The 23,683-nt window shown below is 36.5% G+C and overlaps 1 protein-coding gene across 2 annotated transcripts; it reads right to left on the reverse strand.

The window, feature by feature from the left end:
- Positions 1-307: 307 nt before the first annotated feature.
- Positions 308-10,361, reverse strand: LOC149842942 (U-box domain-containing protein 6-like). Of its 2 annotated transcripts, XM_090001652.1 has the most exons (7): positions 10,248-10,361; positions 9,324-9,432; positions 8,261-8,346; positions 7,282-7,467; positions 5,084-5,191; positions 2,685-3,859; positions 308-1,418 (listed from the first exon to the last, which is right to left on the reverse strand). In XM_090001652.1, the coding sequence occupies exons 3-7, from the start codon at positions 8,318-8,320 to the stop codon at positions 632-634; spliced, it is 2,316 nt and encodes a 771-aa protein (XP_089857778.1). In that variant the 5' UTR covers positions 8,321-8,346; positions 9,324-9,432; positions 10,248-10,361; the 3' UTR covers positions 308-631. The 2 variants fall into 2 exon arrangements, with proteins under 2 accessions (XP_089857778.1, XP_089857779.1); XM_090001653.1 differs by lacking the exon at positions 10,248-10,361 and having other exon boundaries at positions 8,261-8,349; positions 9,324-9,429.
- Between the last annotated feature and the right edge of the window lie 13,322 nt (positions 10,362-23,683).

Raw genomic sequence — 23,683 nt, forward strand, 5'->3', positions numbered from 1 at the left:
TATCATTCTCATGATCATGATGCCTGATCAATAACAGGACTTAAACACTTTATGCAGAAGAATTACCTCTTGGTGCTAATCTAGTCCTCTTTCGAAGTTAGGAAATTATTTTCCTTCATGTTTTTATAAACAGTAATCTTGTGTTAATTATCACCTCCTTAATTCCCCCCTACAGATGGGTGATGATCAATGATGTGCAGATGATACAAGTGTAATATCACAGCACTTTTCTTTTCTTTTTCTTCAGTTATCTCCATCGTGCATATGTATTAGAACAAATACATCCAATTTCTGTCATCTTATATTATGATAAATATACATGAGCATACCTTATTGTATTGGCCAAAACCTCATCACACGGAGAGAGAGAGAGAGAGAGAGAGATTTACAAATGAAGAAAATGCCTTAACATACGCATCACAGGGCACCCACAAGCGCCCGGAAAACACAGGCATTGCACGCTCTTCATTATCGAAGGAGGAAAGAGAAAAAAAAAAGATAAAATATACAGGCTTTTGTACATCTCTTTTAACAACCCCCTGGACAAAAAAGATGAAAAAAGGGCCAAGAACTTCCAGCCCAGCCTAACTAAACAGAGCTTGACAAACACTTTACATGGCTACCAACCTCACTAACACTGGTAAATTGAGAATGACTTGACCTTCCACATGGAACTGAGAGTCCTCCCGAGTCTCTTTGAAGTTGTTTTAGACAACTGTTTTACCCCTCTTTCTCGAACCTCTTCAACAGCGCTTCCGCTTACTGGTCCTGCTGGTTGGGAGCTGATGTTTTCTGGCTCCCGCTCTCGCAGCTCTCGAAAGTGCATCAGCAGCTTCTGTGCCTTGTGTTTTCCTCTTAGCGTCCCGCCTACAGTCATTGAGACTAGTGATGGGATCACCCCTTCTTGCAGGACAAGTTGGCTACACCGCTCGTCTCCAACACACAGAGTCAAGAGACAAGAGACCGCCTGCTCCTGCTCAGCTTGTGTACCACAATCAAGAACCGAAGCAAGGGAGGCTATGAGCCCTGGAAATGTGATGATTTCTGTCCTGCCCTGTCTAGTAGATGCTAAATTGCAGAGAGAAGCAATAACTTTGTCAGCTGAAGTGTTGTCGGAGGAGCCGCTAAGGGTGCAGGCAAGGTTGGCAACTGCTCCAGCGGCAACCAAACGAGGTATGTTGCTTGAAAGCGTAGAGAGGTTGTAGACAGCTTGGAGGGCATCAAATTTACATTGAGTTCTCGGCTCACAGAGGCAGCTGACCAAGAAAGGGATGGCCCCGGATGAGCCAATGGTCGCTTTTGCTTCGTCTAAACCGGAAAGATTGAGGTAAAGGGCTGCAGTTGCTTCATAGGAACTTGTCTGCTGTACTTCCACCAGTAGTGGAATCACTCCTGCATTTATCATCAATTCCTTGTTCCTGTTACACATGCACACGAGAAAATTCAAAACAAATACATTAGGAGCACATATGAAACAAGAAAGATGTTATATGGAAAAATATCCGAACTAATAGAAGAAGAATAAATAATCTTACATGTAACAAAAAGATGAACCTAAAGAAGTTTACATTGGCATACTATCAAGAGAAAACTGAATATTTCAACTATATTTCCCAGTGAGAAATTTTTCACATCATGATTAAAAGATTAGCCTAGGCTTTTATGAAATGATATAAAATGCCAGAAGTGGTGATCATAGCCCTCCATAAATAAAGATCAGACATTTACAAAAACTGCATCTTGTGCAAAAAACCACAAGTTCTTTTAAATATATTGTTGTAAAAAATCACAGGTTTCTTTTAAGTATATTTCCCAGTGGCACGTAATAACAAGTTCTTTTACCAGAACCCAATCATAATTTCAAAATTGAGTCTAGGTAAACCCCTATATTTCATGAAATGAAAAATGAGAGTTTTGATGAGCACATACAACTCTATCAGCCTTTAGAGTAGCAACATGTTTCTTCAACATTAATCCAGGCAGTCATGCACACAAGTCCATGTGGTTTGCATGCATGTCTGTATGTGTTGTCCCTGTGCATGTTGGCAGGCATGTACTTAGGCAAGTTGATCTTGGGGTGTTTCTTTTTGCACATTGAGAGAAATGGGTTTTAGGCAAAATGCATTTTGAATAAAATTAGATAAAACCTAATTTTATCTTGCTTGTGTTTGGCTCTCAAAACACATGCCAACTCACGTGTAAGCTGGTAAGAACTTACTAATGCGGGTAAAACTCTAAAAACAGTCAATTTTATGTGTTAAAACTATAAATGACATGGATGAGATGCATATAAAAACAGTGGTGAAAAAGATATGTAAATCAAAGTGAAGACAAAATCATAGATTGCATAAGAACTCATGCATATGCACGCATGAGCAAGACAAAATATTGTAAGGTACCATTTGCAATAAAGACAAATCTCATAGAATGACTTGCAATAATAATCAGATGAGCTGGACTGCTAGATTCATAATATCTTCAACCAAAGGATCAAATGTCAGAATCCAACACCATCAAAGCATGGCAATAAATTACAAAAAAAAAGGTATGGGGGACTAACAACAATTTGATGCAGCCTTGACAATTTGCAGTAACTGTGTGCATATATGCATGCCAAAATACTGAAGAAAGATGAATGTACTTGTCATTGGCAAGGTTGAAAAATCACAAGATGTAGCATATACCTGTCATTGTTGACAGCAAGGTTGAAAAGAGCCATGGTTCCTGTCTCCTGAGCCTTCTCATTCCTTTGATGTACTGCAGTTCTCAGGAATGCCACAAGGGCATCAACAAAATCATTCTCTCCCATACAAAACCTAGCCTCTTCGTCATCCTTTAGCAATAATCTTATCTCCTCTACAGCTCTGCATTTTGTTTCTGTATCCAGCTCGGCTTTCAAAACAGTCAACAGTCTTTTGTACCTTCGAGTGGGATCTATCTCACTATTACTGAAAAAAGTATCCTGAATTCCCATGTCCTGCTGCATCTCTGAGCCACATAAATCACCACTATCCTCAAGAGGAACAACCTTAGCTCCTTTTATATGAGTACAATTGAAGCCCTCTCTAGATCCAGAGTTCAAAGTCTCACGTTGTGATGAAGTCCATCTCCAGTAATCCAAATCCAGGGAATCAGGGGGTTGCTCAGGAAGATTTAGTCCATTCTGTTCGCACCAACTAGAAATGAGACCTTTGACACAATAATTTGGAGTCAGGCAAAGATGAGACAGTTTCTGCTGAGTTTTTGGGCAGGTGTCATGCCCATCGCTGAACCACTTTTCTATGCACACTCTCTCATATGTCTGCCCAGACGAAATTATAACAGGGTCATAGATCAGTTGCAGTGAAATTGGACATCTGAACTCTTCAGGGATTGCTGGTGTGTTGTCTGATCTCCTGCCATTTGGCTTAACATTGAAGGAGCCAAATTTCAGCATCTGTGGATCAAAGGCTTTCCCAGACATAACACCTTCTTCAAGAGAACCCTGGACTGTTGGGGAACATGGAGCCGATCCCTGAGAGTCACCATCATCTGAGCATTCACTTCTAAAAAGCTTTGAGTACTTCCTCATGAGATGTAACAAATAAGCAACAATAGATTCCTTCCTCTTATCATCCTCACAACGAGCCCTTTCAATCAGCTTCTTGAGAGCCCTTCTCTCAGCAAGAGCCACTCTCGAGGAAGTGATACCCAGCTTTGAAGCTGCTTGATGAAAAACTTCGAGTTCAGACACGTCACCAGAAGAGCTGCTACAATTTCTGTCCTGCTGGAGCAATGCAATGATATCATCACCAACCTGCTTTTCTGATTGGTCAAGTGTGAAAACAGTTCCCTGAAGCTCACTGACGATTGCCATTATCTGAAACAATTAGCACAACTGGATTAAGGCACTGAGAAAAATGACAAACCAACCAAATGCTACATATATATCGTAGGTTTGGTAAGGATGCTGTTTGATGTTTCCATAGTAATATGAAGTTAACATTTCAGTTTATTCTGTTGTCGCTCTTATATTTTCTCACCAGGCTAAGTACAAATAACTAAGTTTGAATCTCTTCGGTTCACGCAAACTATAAAGCTGATTACTGTATGTCCTAAAAGAAGATTCAAATAGCACTTATGAAAAAAAAACAAGTCACTCGCTAAAGTTTGCTTCCATGTGTAAGGCTATGAATTTTTTTCCCAAAACCTCCTTTCTATTTTTATTAACTTCCACAAATGACAGCAAGACAATTTGGCTTTGTTTCTTAGGTTCTATATGCAGTCACACTATATTACTCAAAACACAAGACCTTAGAAATTGCATAAATTCAACCTATAAAAATACGATCGACCTTGTAATATGTCCACTACTCTCATCTGCATAGGATCACCTAGAGACCAGAAGCATTACATGCCAAATTATAGAGAAGCAAAGAAGGCTCAAAAGAATGCAGATGATTCCTATTTCAGCCAATTCACACACCAAAACAACCACCGGAAATGAAAACAAAAACTAAAAGGAACACATGAACTTAAACGGATCTACTGATTGATTACATATCCAACCAGTGACAGATCACCAGTTACCTCAAAAGCTTAGGTACTTAAAATAATTCAAAACATCCAAAGAGCTAATCATGGACTGTTTTTTCTAACATGTAGATACACAGGAATTGGAGAAGTATAAAAAAAATGCATGTCAACAAGAAACTTTAACTGGAGGCACCAAACAAGATGCTCATTGTTAATCTGAACTGTGCCTATCTTTCAAAAAATTTCAACTGGTTATTCAATAGATGTGCATCATTATTAACAATATAGTAGCTTTTAGCTAAATGAAATATCTCATTACTACTGCACAAACTTAGTACAACAATGTTTTCTGCAATACTTCAACCTCTGGGAAGCAGTATTCAAAAGCTTCACAAAATTCTGAAGTCTTTCTCCCAATTATTCATAATAGTGTAATTCATAGCATGTATAATCTAAAAACTATGCATTTTTTGAATGTTTACATTATTGAAACACTTAATGTATAAGTATTTGCTAAATATTAAGTACATAGCAGATAAACAATTTAAAAGATTGGATAGTAGATTACCTGACAACCAATGACCTGTGGAACAATGTTTTCAACACGTTTGAGACTTTCCTCTAGAGCACATCGAGCCTTCTCAAATTTTAACAATACAGAATCTCCTGTAATGGCCTGAAAATCACAAAGTTGCTAGTAATTAAGGTCCACTAACACAGAATAAACTGAAAATTGCACATCATGGCACTTACAAAACTAAACAAAAATGTAATGTAAAGAATGATTCATATTAAAGAAATGATTGCCTAACAGAAATCATAAGGTAACATGGTAGGATTAACATGCTAACTGATTATATTGATAAAAGTCAGATGTAGGAATCTCCAACAAATGCCATCTCAAAGGATTAGCATGAGATTTAAATTGTTCAAAGCATAAAGAAAAAGGAAAAAGGAAGAGTGCAATGAAATAAAGTGTGCACAAACACAATGCCACTAAAGGGCTACAAAAGTGAACAAACAAAAAAGCCACTAATGGGCTAAATACAATAAGCCACAAAGGGCTAAGCAAACAAACTGACAAAGAGCAAGAACACACACAAAAAATATGATTCTTTTATAAAATGCTCAAGGAAAGCATTAGTAATAATAGGGACAAGAAGTCCCTATTTATACACATGAAGAGGCCAAAAAGGAGCTCCCACCATCTGGGACATGCTTTACTCCCAGAAATTTAAGACCAGCTCTGGCCCTTTCACTAAATGAAACTAACAGCCCAAGGCTGTCTAAAGCAGGACAAATGCATGAGCCTCCATCTAGTCTGTGATTTAGCCCCCACAGCCAGTCCTGATCCTTTTACTGAATGAAACTGACAATGGGCATATCCCAGCTCCTCAGCACAAGAACACAAGCTTAAACCTGGACCAATGGGTTTCAGATTTTGATGGATTCTGAGAATCTAGAGAATGTATAGTCAAATAAATAAATAAATGTATATATATATAATTTATAGTCAAATAAATAAACAAACATATCATCTGGGTAAAAAGATGTGGACAGTGGACTGGATAAATCAGGCAAGCTTCAGTAATATCATCTTGACAACATGGACAAGTATTAGGAATCACATTCACTAGATAAGGGCAACCAACAATGGATCCTCTTATGAGAGGCTGGGACCAAGATTGCTCATTTAGCAAATGAGCAGAGTTCAAGCTTAATGCAGGGCGATCAGTTAAATGTGCTGAGTTTGAACATGAGATTGGACACTCAAACTTTTTGGTAAGCTTCCTTAATATCTGTTGAAAAATATTTATAGCACAGATATATAGTGTTTATAACATATTTATATCAAAAAGGGAGGAACTGGTGCATATGCTTGCAACAAAGAGGTGATGGATTCAAATCCTGTCCTTTCTACCTCATTAACAATTCTATACTACTTATAAAGGAGCTGTGAGGGGCATTAGGGAGCCAAAAATTAGTTGTATTATAACATTTTAAAAATGACAAAGGGGAGTGGTTTGGGTTGAATTTAATTTACTAAATTGTGTTTTTTTATAAGAGTACCCACGTCATGCAACATTTGTAAAATGACAAGGTGAGTGTTGTGATTATTCCTGCCATTTACTAAATTGGTTGTGGTATAAATGTATTTTAATAGAGAGAGAGAAATTCAGAAGGCTACTTAAATGAGATTCTATGGGGTTGAGAGAGAGAGATAGAGATTTACTCATCATGTTTGATCAGTGAGTGTGTGTGTGTGTGTATTTCTGCTCATCATGTTTGATCCATGTGTGGGTGTGCAGGTGTACATGACCTGTTCGTAAGGAAAGGCCATTTTCTAGTATGTAAAATGTTTAATTAAATATTACACTTGTGCTTTATAAAACTCATTCAAGCCAAGCGCAAATGGTTCAGGCGTGTGCTTGGTTTCTCTTAGTTCAGCTTGGCTCATGTACAAGCTTAGTCCTAGGCATGGCAGTCAAAGGTCAGCTACTTTGTGAACGTCGACTAGGTGAACCTGATTGATAATGAATACTGCAATGTAACCGATAAATGCAACTCGATCAAGTGATGGAAAAACAACAAATAGCTTTTTTAGTGATGCTCCAGTTAAGGCAAAACCAAAAACAAATGGCTTCCAGAGTGCTATCCTAATCCCATTTGCAATATCATGCCAAAAAATCTGCATCGTACATCATGTTTTCAATAAAAGAGTAAACACAACATTCATATATAATCATGGTGAAAAGAAAAGCATACCAAGTAAAGTTTGCTGCAATCAGCACAATGCTGAAGTAAGTTCTTAGACCTTTCAAGTGCCACATGCAATGAACACAATGCCTGTATGCCTGATTTGCATCTAGGCCTTGCCTCTTCTAGCATTGGAAATATTTCCATCACTTTACATACTATAGAAGACAGTTTTTTACACATCCCACCATGCAACTGCAAATGCACATCAGCATAAGGTTAACTTCTCATAAAACAACTTGTACAAAAGAAACAAATATCATGCATATGTATGCTGACATCAGCATAAAACAACTTGTATAAAAGAAACAAATCTCAAGCATATGTACACTGATTGTGTCTTCAATTCTTAAAGCTAGGAGCTTGTGCAATGGCTATCTAGTGAATAGTTCTTAAACTCATGTTGAAAAGCAAGAAAAATAAAAGCTATGGAGTCAAAACATATGAAATATTGATATCCATATAATGAGCATTGTATGCCAGGAGCATCATAAGTGTCACATTACCTTGGTATAATAGATAACAAGGTACTCCCACAATGCTAAAGCTGATACAAACAATTTCTTATGACCTTTGAAGTGCATAACAGGAAGGGCCTGCCTGTTTCATGGGAAAACGACCAATTTTCATATGAAAATTGGTCTTTTCCCACCATAGGTGAGACAAACACCCAATAAACAGGCCCCACCATTTTCATAGGAAAGGTTACAGTCCCACACTAACCTACTGGCCATGGGAGCTGTTTCACTTGAAACAAAAGGGCCCTAAGAAGACGACACTTGTGATAAACAGGATTCTGTTTAACATAAGAGTTTTTTAAGTTCACGACAGATTTATCACCCATTTGTTTATGAATGCAATCACATATATGGCCTATAAGCTTCCTGGGTGACAAAAATTCCCAGATTCTTTATATAAATGATTTCTTATTTAAAAAACCAAAGTATTTCTCTCAAAAAAAGACCAAAGTATTAAATCATAACAATACCTTAGCATCACTGACTGCAAAGACACTTTCTTCAACGTCAGCAGCATCCATGTTTCCCATTTACAGAAGATTTGAGCTGTGCACTTCTGCTGAACATGAAAGCAAGAAAAATAAAAAAGGGAGCATCAGGACAAGAAAAGCTGCAAAACATTGTTAAAGTAGAAAAGGATAGATGCAGACAAACAACAATTGGTAGATGGCAACAGTAATAGCGCACAGTTTTTAGAACTATCTATACTGACATTCTAGACTCATCAAACAACTAGTCATGGATTTCCTTTAGGAACTAAAGCTGTCAAGACTTCAATATGAAACTTAGATTTTTTTACCCAGAAAGGAATGTAAAATTTCAATAAAAGCAGCCAAACATTTAGACATGAAATTTATGAGAAAAAATCGGGGATCACAACAATGGTGACCAATAATATGAGTAGAAATGAGGAACACACCAATGACGGGAAATACAAGTTGAAAACCCAATTAAGAAGAATAGAGTAGACGACATGCATTCATTATGCCTAATTTATCTGCATCAAAACAGAAAAGAAATACTATGTGAAAAACCTTATAGTTCTTTCTCCAACGATATCAATGCCATGGCAGAGTTCTAAAACTGAACCACACACTCTCACCCTCATATAGTGTAAGTACAATCTTATATTACACTGAGCAGGTTGACTATGGACCAATGAAAATTATTCCAAAAAGGAAATATGAGAAGTCAGGAAACAGTTTGAAACATAAAGAGCTAAAAGAAAAATCCGACAGGAAAGTAGCTCAAAACATTTGCTTTGCAAGATCATATAAACAATGAGGCTTACATTGAATGCTTTGACATAAAACACAAACAAGAAATTAGGACTATTTGATTTCAAAGACCTCCTGGAAAAACCACATCACGATAGGAATAATAGCAAAGTGCAGAAATCTTGTTTTTGCCAAGAACTTCCTCAACCTCCTCAAAGATAAAGGAAATGAGCAAATAGATTCTCTTTTTCTTGACAGTTGTCTAACAAGCAAATAGGTAGATATCAAATTCACAAAATGGTAACCGCCCACTCACCAGAATAAAGTTGGTAGCATCAAAAGTCACAAGCTGACATCCTTTGCTATCAGAGACTCCACAGAGCTCAACACATAAACCACACTTTGTTGAATCTTCTTGCATCGATCTACGAAACAGAAAAAACCCACATCAGGGACGCATTTGGAACTAAGAAAGAAAAAGTTCCAATAAGAAACCATTGATCCAAAGAAGGGTTGCTAAAAACGACACGTCACCATATAATTACATATTCGCTCCAAATTTGTAAATCTAGAATTATCATAGAATCCAACTCATAACCAAACAAACGAAAAGAAAACTAGACAAACCGAGTCAATCATGCAAAACCATTCTTCAAATCTCATAATAAATCACATCTTAGATGACTACTTTAATGCTAAAGCTATAATAAAACTCCTAGCTAAGAAATATGCTAAAAGTGAAACTATAAAATCTAAACCACCAACCTAGAAATAAATGGCTCAGAAATATATATTCACCCAAAACGCCAACAAAAAGGAGAGAATGATATGAAGAAAAAGGAAAACATCATACTTAGTTCAAGTACCTCATCAGAAAAGGAAAGAAAAAGAAAAAAAAGAGGCAAGATAAATAGAAAACAAGAGGAGAAACAGTTTCCTTCAACAAAAACAGATCCCATTCATCATCAAAACCGTCACCAAATTCAATTTTTCTCGTCTTCCATCAAACCAGACTGGGTTTTCGTCAAAACAAACAAAGCAAAAACATAATCTGCCGAAGAAAAACCGATAAAAACAATTTAGATCAAGCTAAATCAATAAAAAGCCCCCAAATTTTGAGGAAAGAAAGGCTACCCAATTGGATTATGGGGTCCCCAAGCTCAAAAGAAACATCATACAGAACCTAAAATTTCGTTCTAATGAATAAAGAATGAAGGGAAGAAAGAATCAGCAATCTCACCAGAGAGAGAGAGTGAGATCTTCCATGGAGGTTTCATCTTAGAGAAATAAGAGAAATTTACAAAGGTTATGGGAAAAAACGAGGACCCGATTTTCGGGAAAAAGCTTCTGTGTAGTGTAAATACTCGGGATCTAGAGAGAGAGAAAATTAAGTAAATAAAAAATGTGGATATTTTTCTTCGATCTTACATGATCGTACCTTTTCGATGAACTACCAAAATATCCCTCTCTTTCTATTTAATGACAACATGCTCATTAGACATTATTTGCATTGAGAAAGTTGGATCCAGGTCTAGAATTTGGGTCCATTTTAATGAAGTGACCACGATCCACGTCCAATTTAGTTGATAGTTCCACTTTTTTCAAATTAAATTTGAGCCATAGAAATAGACTTATAGAGAACAGATTGGATCTGCTCTGGATCTTGTCACCGGGTACTTCGTCGGTTGGATATCCAACCCAAAGTTACTTGAAAGTGACCAAAACACCCTTTGCTGTGCATTGAGTGAGAAGGGCTTCTGAATCACGTGGCCGCTTCAAGAGAATCACGTGACGCTGATTGACCGATAGTTACGCCGCCTCCAACCTAGGAGCGTTTTCGTCTTTTTGACAAAAATGAATTAAATTACTTAAATATCCCCTGAGCTCTTACGCTCAATCGTGGTTGTCTGTCCTTTTCTTCTTCTTGAGGAGCCAAGTTTGACTCAAAGCATACGAACTGACGAAAATACCCTTCAATCATTTCGCTTGTGTCTTGAAAGAGCAGGTAAAAGGCCACCAGGTGTGTAAAGTTGTCATGAAATAGAACTAGCCGTAGATTCTAAACGCAAGGATGCCGAAGCAAGCATAATTTTGCCATTAGCTTAATATTTATTTATTTTTTGGATTTATAAATTCAACAAATCACACTAGGCCGGAAGACCTGATCGCGCCGATTCAGCCTGCCATACCTACTGTGGCATAAAACTCAGAGGTTAAGACCCTTAACCCTGATGAGGTCTATGCTATGTGTTGGCTTGTGCAGAGGGCCAACGCCCATAGGAATGACTGATCCTCCAGTAGTAGCCAAGGCCCCTACCCCACTACACCAACTCTTCTTGGGGTATAGATGTTACTAATTTGGTTGCTTTAACCATTTTTTCAATGAAAAAAGAAACCACCCTTTGGAATTATATAGGCCTAGTCGTGCTGGATAAGTCTGCCGTATTTAAGATAGTTTTTCCGATGGTGTAAACCCATGATGCACCCTTTGTATTTAGGGAGCCGCCCAGCTTTGGCTGAGCAAAGGGCTTATCCTTTGCTCCCGTTAATGCATCAATTAAGAATTAAGCTACCATTAATGCATGATTTCTTTTGGTTGTTTTTAACAGTTTTGGATCCAATGGGTGCATCATGTTTAGCAACAAATGGGTCCACAGGGCTCATATCCTGAAGGGTCCAGTCGATTGTCACAGATTGGGTTAGGTGGGGGGCAAGGAAGGCAACTTTAACATGGAAGCAGTTTGTGGCTCACCCATCCTAATGTCAGGTAGAAAATATAACTAGTAAATAGCCCTGGCCTCCCTTTATGGTGAGGCTCAAGAACCTCCCATTCTAATCTTTTTCTCTTTATATATATATATATATATATATATATATATATATATATATATATATATATTTGATGCCATTAAAAGTATAAATTGCATCTTTTCATATTTTTTCCGATGTGATCTACAAGGTATTTTTAATAAAAAATGAGTAATAATCATGTGATTGTGACATGTAAGTAGTTTTTTAGATTTTCAAAAATTAATGACTTATAATTTACTAAAAAAATTAGACTCAAAAGAATCATATTTATTCAAAGTTTGATACATAGAAAATAAAAATCATGTTGAACACTTATATGTAGTCACCGTCAGATTAAGTTCATAAACCATGATTTTTAGTTCAATAGTTTGGTACATTAATTGCATTATATATATATATATATATATATATATATATATATATATATATAGAGAGAGAGAGAGAGAGAGAGAGAGAGAGAGAGAGCTATGAATCATGGAACAGCCCAGGTGGTCAAGATGAGCAAGGAGTAAGGGCGTCAGTCTCTTCATTTCTTTGCGCGAAATATGTCCGTTTCGGAAGTAGGCCCCACAAAAATTAAATGGTTAGGACCACATTGACACGCGTGATGCTGATATCCTGGTCCTATTCCACATCTAGTACAGCTGACCTACGGTACGGACTTAAACCTTACCAATGTAGAAGAACAATTGGGGGTGACCCAACCCGCTGCCCATTAGGGCCCGTTCAGCCAAAGATGACCTAGCTCTTAGTGGACTTGGGTCAGGTCCGAGAGTTGTCGAGCTCAGGAACTAATAAGGCTCCGTATGGTAGCCGTTGCTGGGAATTGCGATGTTGAACTACGCTGGATCGCCCCTTCCAAAATGGTAGCTCCAATCAAACGGAGTGGACTAGGATTCCGTGAATCGTCCCTTCTCGCATTGCCGCTTCCAAACACTAACTTAATTGCTGAGAGAGAGAGCTTACTAGCAGTAATGGCAGTATTAAATGGTTAAAAGTTACGGTTATATTGTGGATCCAAAAATTTAGAAGCAAAAAGAAAGTTTTTTTTGAGAAATTTTTTTAAAAATTGGTTTCAAAAATCCAATTTGAATTAGAAAGTTTGTGAAGTCTGTTCTTCAAGGTTGCACGTCTTTCTTTTTTCATTGAGCAGAGATCAATCGCACTAGGAGCTCAAAATCCTCGTTTTTTAGGCTATGGCTTGCGAGTGTAGTATCTTGTACGTGGATCCTAAAAAACCGAGCTAAAACTAAAAAAAATGAAACAAATAAAATATATCAACATTACAGATTTTAATACTTATAAAAATGCAATAAATGAACAAAATAAATATCAAAATAAATTGAATCTTACCTTAGGCTTAACCCTTTCTACGTTGTTGACGAACATGATGGAGCACAAACAACACTTTGACTAGACGTAGGCTCCAAAAAGAAGTTAGATAAGTGATTTGCGTTATAGGCTAGGCTAAGCTAAGCTAGATAGACTAAGTCTAGTTGCGTTGAGATTTTGACAGAGTAGGGCTATAGCTAGAGGCATGAACTTCAGATCCTGAAATAGGGAGGTGTCGCCCTATTTATAGTTTTTATGGTAGATTCGAACACGTTTCTTGAATATCCAAGACTCATCCTTTCAGATCCAACCCAAATTGAGATGAACGATTCTTGTTGGACAATTTTTAATATAGGGCTATGATTTGTCCAAGACATACTGCCTTAGATGTAGAAATGGAGTTTTGTAAAAAAAAATTGGATTTGGAATATTCTATTCTAAGTTTGAAAGGAGGGTATGATAAGATATTAGTGATTTTATCCAAATAGAGTGAATTTTTGAACTAAAAAAAGATGTTTTACAATAAAAAAAGACTAATGACACTCAAAAAATGCTAATGACACATTCATGTGTCATTAACATGATCAACACTTTTAGTCAATTGCTAACGACACATGGATTATTGTTAGCAGAATTGGGTAAAACAAACGTGACATATTAAATTGTTTCAGCCATAACTTTCTATTTGAATGTTAGATTGAGGTACGGTTTGGTGCATTGAAAAGAAACATCCTTAACTTTAATTGTCTTTTAAGTAAAAAACTAAATTTGATTGTTTTAATGATAAAAATAAATGTGCTCAAAAAAATGAGGCCCTACCTTAAAACATGATTTTTACTAAACAAGTTACCATGTTTTGATCATAATTTTTTATTATGATGTCGTATTTACCTGATTTTTGGCTTGTTGAAAAGATAAGATCGTCTAGTTTAATTTATATTTAAAAAAAAATTATAGGATGCTATTTTAGAGTCCAAAAATAAAAATAAAATTAACATAATTTTGAAATGAACTAAATATACTATATTTTTTATATGACTTCTGACATTAAATGACTTAGTCAAAATTGGGGTATACATACATTTAGAAGCAAGTGTTGGAGGGGAAAACAAAAGGAATGATGTTAAGATATGAAAATGAGTGATGAGACTAGAGTTTTCAACTGCATCCTCATCAGAATATAGGTGGAATATAAAGACGGGAGGCCATTTATGATCCCATATCCCAAACAACAAAGATATTAGTGAGTTGGATCTCTGGCTTGTTGCTAGCTTCCTCAAATATGTGTTCATTGTGATTCGCCACATTGACCACCATGCCGTGAACAACTAGCATCACCACACGAAGTACCAACGACCAATGTTGGATCAATTGAAGCTTGGTTTCTACAATCCCAACAAGATCGAAACCACTCTCCCTGATCTACTTGCCCATGAACAATCACTTGTGATTTTGGGGTTCATGCCCAAGATCACACTAGGTCAGATTTGATGTTACAATTATAATAAAAATAACAAAGAAGCAAATAACCACAAGATAAGAGAGTTTTACGTGGTTTGGCAAAATCACCTACATCTATGAGGGGAGTACTGAAGAGTCTATTAATATAATTAGTCATTGATACAAGAGAGAACAAATAAAGTCACAAACAAAAACAACCACACATGTTATTCTGCCTACCAAGATGATCGATGCATGCACCTCAAACCTTCCTCTTTGTCACTAAGAAGTTGTTACATTTTCTCTCACACTTCTCTCAAAATTCAAAAGAAGTCTCAAGTATCAGAGAACCACCCAAGAGAGCAAAATCATCATCTCTCTACACTAAAAGAGAGTTATTCTATCTTTTCTCTATCTCTTAAGCCAAGAAGTACCTCTCTACCTTTTCCAAGAGGTCACACCCTCTATTTATAAATTTTAAAAGTAGAGTCATTATCTATTAAGGAATCTCATATGGTTCATATTTTTTATATCATGTGAGATTCTAAACAAGAGTTCAAAAAAAACTTCTTTATGTGACAAGATGAGTCATAGGCCAATATGGACTCATTTAAGCAACAATCAACATTTTCCACTTTAACTTGAATGCTCTCCAACAAACTCTTTTTAAACACCCCCTCTCCTTGGGGCCCAAATAATTTAGCTCATAAAAGGGACCAAATTCAACTCAACCCTAAACTCTATCAACTTCATTGCTTTTTCTTTGTCACCTGCAGAAGCCATATTTTCCATGCACGAACATACATATTCATTTGATAAAATATACGGTATCGCATCATCATCCCATGCACATTGCACATAAGCCTAAGTAAACTTCTAAAATTTAACCACCTTTTACAGTTATCCCGTGATTGAACTTGAAAAGATCTTGATGAAAAGCGATCACCCCTTCATTTCTTCTCAACTTTCTGCTCCACCTGCAACAAAGTTTCTTTGATTTTTCTTGCCTTATAAACATCTTGTTGAATCACCATATCCGTAACCCTTTTTTGTCATAATGTAAAGTTTTTTTTGTCATCAAATTTCCCCACCTCAAATTTAATATTCATTACCCTTGAGGCTATATCTGATCATTCCTACAACCATTATCTCTAATACCACGTATGATTTTGGAGCTCATGCAAAGGATTACACTAAGTTGGATATGATATTAATGCGATTAGAGAACATGTATAATCACAAAAAAAAAACCCACAAGACAAGAGAGTTTTACGTGATTCGACAAAACAACTTACGTTCATGGAGAGAGTACCGAGAGTCTTTATTAATATAATCAGCATTGATATAAAAGAGGTCAAATAAAGTCATAAATGAGACCTATCATTCGACCCACCAAGAAGATCAATGCGTGCAACCCAAACCTTTCTTTCTGCCACCAAGAAGAAGCCGTTATATTCTCTCTCGCAATTATCTCAAAATTCAAAAGAAATCTCAATTATCAGAGAACCACCCAAGATAGCAAAATCACACTCTTCCTGCATCAAAAGAGAGATGCCCTCTTTTTTTTCCATCTTTTAAGTCAAGAAGTGCCTTTCTACTTTTTTCAAGAAGCCACACCCTCTATTTTATCATTTTTCAAAGGTAGAATCTTTATCCATCAAGAAACCTCATATGGTTCATATTTCTCATATCATATATGATTTTAAACAAGAGTTCAAAAGAGACTTTTTTTATGTAAAGGTGAGTCTTAGTCCAATATGAACTCATTCAAACCACAATCTAAATTGCTTCTGGGAGCAATTGATGCCACGAACATTCTAAATAATTGCCTTTATAGTTCTGACCTTTTGGAGGACCCAACACGTCGGGAAGAGCGGCGAGAAGGTGTTACATACTGCAGAGAAGCAATGCACGGCATCGACCACATGAGCCTTTCAAGGCGACAAAGGAACTTAGTTGTGACGAGAAGCAGTGCGCGGCATCGGCCCAAGTGCTCTCAAAGCCTAATGCAGAGTAGCCAAAGAAGGTCCGACAGAGGCACAATCACTAAGCTGCTGGAACATGCCTCATGAGTAGCCAAAGAAGGTCCGAAAGAGGCACAATCACTAAGCTGCTGGGAGATGCCCAATTCTCATTTCAAGACTCATGTGAGAATAAAGTGTTCCATGTGCACTGGAGGTTCACCGAACCATGATCCATTAGAAGCTATAAATAACCTTTATGCATCCTTTACTATTTATTCAAGGGCAAATGATGCATAAGTTTCATAATCATGGGGCGAAAGTTCTTGTTTGGCCACTCTCTATGTCACATTATTTTGGCTCTGTGCCTCGTGATATGACCAGACATGCTATGACATGCTAGACACGGATGCGTATATGCACCGAGTTCGGACCAAGGTCTAACCGGCTCTATGACAGGAAAAACCATACCAAGGTCCAATGAAGATTACATAAACTAGACTGGTTCATGCTTCATAAAAAATTGCAGATCTTAATCCCAATTCAAGTCAGACCCAGATCGGGTATGCAATTTCATAAATTATAACCAGCTACATATGTGCATCGACCGAATAGTTAATGGAGCCTCTTCCTTGGTTACCAAACCCTAACCCTAACCCTACAGGATCAGCAGCCGACGGAGATCATGTCATACCCAACCTGGTGACACCCCTAAATATCACAATGACCAAGATATCATATCATGATATAGTTACAAATGTTCTTCCTATCATGGGAAAATTGATTTTTTTTACTCGAAGAAACCGCTGCAGGCGCAGAGACCTAGCCGCTAGCTGCTGGCTCAGCCTGCCGTATTACTGTCTCTGTTCATGTCAGCATAAAACTTTGAGGGCTTACCCCTCAACCCCAAGGAGTCACCAAGCTACGGCTCAGCCGACTCTTTACATTTGTTGAAGTTAGCAATTGATTTGCTAAAAATGTCTTTTACGGCAAGTGTTTGTTTTGTGGCTTTTTAAAACAAGTAAATGATAAAACAAAAATTTATCCTTTCTCTTTGTATGGACCATTAAAACATGTAGGTGATGGAAGTAAACAAGACCACTTAAAACTAAGAATGACAATCAAGAATCCAAGAGCCCACTCACAGGAGCGCATGATCATTTAAACTAAAAAGGGTCTTAAGAGGGTATTATAAATACCTTGAACATCAAATTTCAGAGATGGATATCTAAGTTAGCCTCATGCAAAGATCCAAACCATTAAAAAATGTAAACCACAAAGTATTTAATTGAGATCTCTTATCCAATCCACAAGCCTTGGATCTCAAATCTTAGGATCTTCACATCTCAAATTCTTTTGGATTTGAGATGCAAGCAATCAAAGGCATTAAAAGTAGTGGTGCTAATGGGTCGGGTTTACCCAGACCCGACTCGTACCAAACACTATAGAGTCCGGGTATTGTGATATATAAGAAGACCCAATTAAGATCCAGGTCTAGATACATGGACCCTGGTATAGTTTGTGAAATCTATGGGTGGTTTCTCCGTCTTCATAGGCAATGGGTCACGGGCTGTAAAGCACGGTAGCTGGCAGCTTACTAAATCCATTTTTACGGTTGCAAATATCAGTCCAAAATTGAATCTCTTGTGATTTTATCACACACGAGTTACAAAAACAAGAAATTTTAGATAAAAATCATGATATATTCAATCTGATGCTTACTTACATTTGATTGATTTTAACAAACATTCTGCTTTTCTCGTCTTTGTTTTTATTTTTACGTTTTGAGCAATTTTTATCTTAATATATTTTCACTTCATTTTTTATTTTATCAAGATTCCCTTGATATATTTCTCAACAAACATATATGGAGTAATAGCAGGGGCATGAAAATTTTGAAAAGGCGACCTATGACCATTCATCGAATATATTGTTAGGATTATATGAGATTTTATATTATTTCAGTACTAAAACATGTGTCTCATTCATTATAGGGATGGCAGTAGACCGGGGCGGGGGATAAGGTCTCCACCCCGCCCTGTCTCAAAATCCTGCTCTTCATCCTCCCATGGGTCTTGATTTTAACCTTCATCCTCGTTTCATGTCCTCCATCCCCGGTCCAAATGGGGCGAGGCGGGGTGGAGCCCCGTTTCTCCTCGGTCCATTGCCATCTCTAAAAAAGGATGGGGGGCAAAGCAGGGTGCGGCCCCATTTTTCCTCGGCTCACTGTCATTCCTAAAGAAGGATCAGGGAAGGGGTGGGGTGGGGTAAGGCAGAGATTAGAGACCGGGACGGGAAGGGGTGGGGTGGGGTAAGGCAGAGATTAGAGACCGGGACGGGACGGGGTGGGGCGAGAAAAAGCCTAAATCCATCCCGACCTCTATCCCCGCACGGGTTTTGACTTTAACCTTCATCTCTGTTTCATGTTCTCTATCTCGGATCCAAACAAAGGGAGGGGGGCGGGGCCTAGTTTTCCCGCGGTCCACTGTCATACTGAATTCAATATCATGCCAAATTTTCCCATCGTAGCACATATAAGAGAAAGTGGACCCCACCCAAATTGGAAAGGCACATGATGGTGATGAGGTGCATTTAAGAGTTGAATGAGCTCAATGCCCTAAACCACGGGTCTTTTGCATAAAAAATTGTGGCTATTGTGTTTGAATTGATCTCTAAGTTACGCTTTAATTTATCTTTTTATTTTTACGACCGAGGAGCTTTAATTTATCTAGGTAGAGTAATTACAAGATAATTCTCTTGAAGGGCATTTATGTTAACCGGAAAATAACAATGATGAGTCATTATGATATGGTTCATAGATGGATAGGTGCATTAGTGTTTAATTTATCGAAGTGAGGAATCTGTTGAGAAAACCGAGAGGTCGGTCAGAGATTTTCGAGGGGCCTACACGATCTGGAACTTGTCTCTCCAAGTGGGCATGAAAATCCATGAGCAGTGGCAGAAGTTAGCCTAACTTCATGATATTCAATTGCTAAAAATCTTTCCTTTTGCAATTATGAAAACAAGATGTTTTTGCCTAGTAGTTATTTTTGTTTTCTTAATTTGGTATTGGTATCCGGATTGCATTGGATTTTCTCACAAACTTTACGATTAGGAAAATTGCTTCCTCCATTGAGAAGTAACTGAAGAATATATATATATATATATATATATATATATATATATATATATATATATATATATATATAGAGAGAGAGAGTAATTCAACATTACCACTCATGAAGATCAACAAACTGTTGAACTCATGAACTGAACAATAGAAAAAGCTAAAAACAAATAAAGAAAGCACAAGAGAAAAGAACATCAGACACATAAAACGGGCTCACGCCGAAGCCGCTTGCCCAGATTGCAGCAAAGGAAAGGTAGCGTCAGCAGGAGGGAGCGGAAGATCACTAAGATGCATACGCAAGATCACATAAACATCTACCAAGATTTTATGAACCAGGTTATGAGTGTTAACTGGAATATGACGAAAATGAGCATCGTTTCGTGCCATCCAAACAAACCACCAAGAAGTAAGCAACCACGTCCGCCAGATGAACCTCCACCTCTTGCTGCACCTAATACAAACCGGCCCCAAGATCAGATCTAGCGCAAAAGAATTATTTTGGAGAGAGAGAGAGAGAGAGAGAGAGAGAGAGAGAGAGAAAGAGAGGTTCTAACAAGTATTATTTTTAGGATAATTTACATATCGAGGCCCAATGGATGGAAAATTTATGTTTAGATGCCCCAGGTTTCAAATATTTGAGATAAGCGGCTAATACAAGATTTTCTCATATGACTGCTTAAGTTACTTTCTGTGCACCTAACTCTAATTAACTTTTAAAAATGGGTAGTTTTTTTTAGGGGCGGAGCCAAGAATCTAAGTTTGGGTGGGCACCAATAGGGATGTCAATTGGGGTTTGACACAAACCCGACCCATACCAAACCTTATAGAGTCAGGGTTGGTGACAAATAACGTTCGTTTAAATGATCTGATTAGTATATGAAGATAGGTATAGTTTGTGAAATTTCATATCAGACCTAGATCCGACACAAGTTTCGATTAAGATCCATGCATTTTCAATGAAAGAGAGAAATGCATTTATAAAGAAAATTTTGCATTTCCCCACAAAAACCCAGTGCATAAAAAAAAATTCCTATGAAAGAATAGTGGAAACCTTCTATTGCTTATAAAATGAGAGAGCTCCAGCGGTCTTATGCACTAAGAAGGGACAATTTCAGGGCACTCAATAAGGGAGGTACCCCAAAATAAACCTGCATATCTTGAATTTTTTTACAAGATCTTTATATAATAATGAAAAATACATCCCAAGGATCAAGAGCATATCCCATATTGAGAATTCATGTTCCATTCTCAAACCAACCATTCATTTCAAACAGTTGATGAAACAAAATAGTTCAAACTAATGCTGAAAATTTAATAAACTTCAAATTAAGTTTACAATTTTTTCATTCAACCCATTCACTTAAAAATAGAACACCCTATAATCCATAGATTCATTATCTCAAACACCAGTCTTATCATCATGCCACTTAATTATGTTTGAGTCTCACAGCTTAAAAATATGAAACAATAGGTGAGAACCACAATTCTTGTGTAAAAATTTACGTAATCCAACAGTAATAACATAAAACATGAATCTAACAAACATTAACCTTAAAAAATGTTAAGGTACAAAAAACAATTCAGGCATGCTTGCAATCATATAAGGTACATGAACCAATGCATAATATATGATGTAACTTTTATCTTCCTTATTGACACTTACTTTTGAATGCATGATTATGTTACTTGCAATCAATTTAAGTTTACTCGCACCCTTTTGTAGGTATTGTTTATCGGCAAAAATCGAAGTTCAAGAAAATCTTAAAATATATTTTTATATACATAATTATATTTTATTAACCTGGTATGCACATGTTCTTCGAAAGGACATTAGGTTCATACCTATAAAGCTAAACAATTGAAGCTCAACTATACTGTTCTTGGGTCTCAATGGTAAAAAAAAATCCTCTACTACCGCAGCTGAGAACACAAGCCCCAATATTGTGCAATTGGATAAAACCATACCACAGAGTTCAATACTACTATGTCCCCCATGACAACCATCCAAGGATTTCACCTTTTTAGAGGGCAACCAATGAGCAAAATTAGCACACTTGTTAGGTATTTTTAACTTTTATGTGTTCTTTTTACATAGAATGATTTTAGATCAACAACATTCTTAGCATGTACTCATGTCACATGAGCTCTATATCCAATTCAAACATACATATCATCTCATGTATCATCCGAGTGAGTTATCTTTTTGTTCGAACACAATAATATACCCATCATGTGTCAATATGCGCAAATATGTGTCATTCATCATATGCATCATAATAAAATTTAAACTTTAGACTTAATATATTTTTACAAAAGATTGCACAAATACACTGCTTTAATAGGCCTATATGCTACTCAAGAGCATGCCACAAACTCATCTGGTTCAAACATGCATTAAAAAAAAAAACTCACTCTTAAGATTGTTAATGTAGAAAATAACCTAATGTTAGAAAATCTGTTATAAATCGTACAAAATGATTTAGGCTCTAAGATTTTAACTAAAGGTTCTTACATATGTTAATTACATATTCTAAAAAACCCAAACCTAACTCATTAAAGATTGAGAATTAAAATTTTTGTAACACAGACTATTTTTATCATAGAACACCCTTGTCCAAGTCAGTCTCTCCAATGAAAAATCAGTGCCCTTGTCCAAGTCAGTCTCTCCAATGAAATATCAGTGATAAATCACCTAAGAAGAATTAAATGTTTTGTTTTTTACTATGAGTGACTTGTTATGTCATATTCAATCCCATAAAAACTCAAAATTTAATTTGATTTCAACATAGAGCTAAAAAACTCGTACACATATTGTTTATCTTATTTGACAGAACGTGTTCTAAGAAATTAAAGATTTTGGACTGTCTTCTATGAATTTTTGTTTTCAAACCATAAAGAATCGACCTCTAAGATTTTAACTTCTATATCTAGACTAATACACCTTCAAATTTCAGCCATAGATCTTGAGTATTATGGGAGATATGATTTTTACAAAATATTTTATCTTCATAGGTTCACTAACATGATCAAATTTCTATGTTGACCTATAAAGAACATATCTTTCAATACATAACTCATCCAAGTGTGGTATTTTGATTTGAAACTCCTTCCATATGTATGAAACATCTCCATAAATTTTCATGATTTATAATTTTACGGTTTGGGAGAAACAAATTTATCTTTCTGACTGGTTAGATCAAAATACAAAAGACAAAAGACAAAATATAACTTTTCAAGAATCAACCAAGAAACTTTAAGATTTAAAAAAAAACTTCAAAACAATCATCTAACAATTTTTAATCCATCAAGATCATATCAAATTCATTTATATAAATATTTAACATGCTGTAAATACAAAAAATCAACAAATAAAACATGAATATAACATTCAAAATCAACTTTTTTTAAAAGAAAACAAGTTTGCTCTATACTGCGAATAAAAATCCTTTTTATGAAAGAAATAAAATTAATCCAACCTAAATCTTCTATACACAATCCATAAAAATAAGGTTCAATGCTTGATTGGCATATGCTAAATACCATATATGTTGAAAAACATAAAAATCTCATACCTTAATACGGTTTTGTTCGGTTAAAACACTGCAAAAAAAAAATGAGGCTCAAACCATAATATAGTTCTTCCGATACACCTTCAAAATGCGAAAGAGATCATAGATCTCTTTCTCAATACACATGGTTGTTGTCCATGGCTAAGGTACAAACCTTACGTCAGACCCAACACACAAAAATAAACCATGAATACAATCGACTAATACAACCGATCACCAAATAAAATTGCGGATAAGAAAACTTATCTAGACAATGATGGCCTCCACAAGGGTTGTCCAGTCCTTCTCTCTCTCTCTTTCTCAAAAATATGAGTAGGAAAAAGTAAGGAGACTCAACTTCTTAAATATAAGAGGTTAGGGTTTTCTCTTCCAATCTAAACTCCTAAGTGATGCCCCTTCCTAAGAGTTTCCAAAAAAAAATTTACTTCCTAAG

Source organism: Nuphar pumila, chromosome 3 (genome assembly GCF_984573655.1).
Source record: "Nuphar pumila chromosome 3, dmNupPumi1.hap1.1, whole genome shotgun sequence".
NCBI classification, from domain to species: domain Eukaryota; kingdom Viridiplantae; phylum Streptophyta; class Magnoliopsida; order Nymphaeales; family Nymphaeaceae; genus Nuphar; species Nuphar pumila.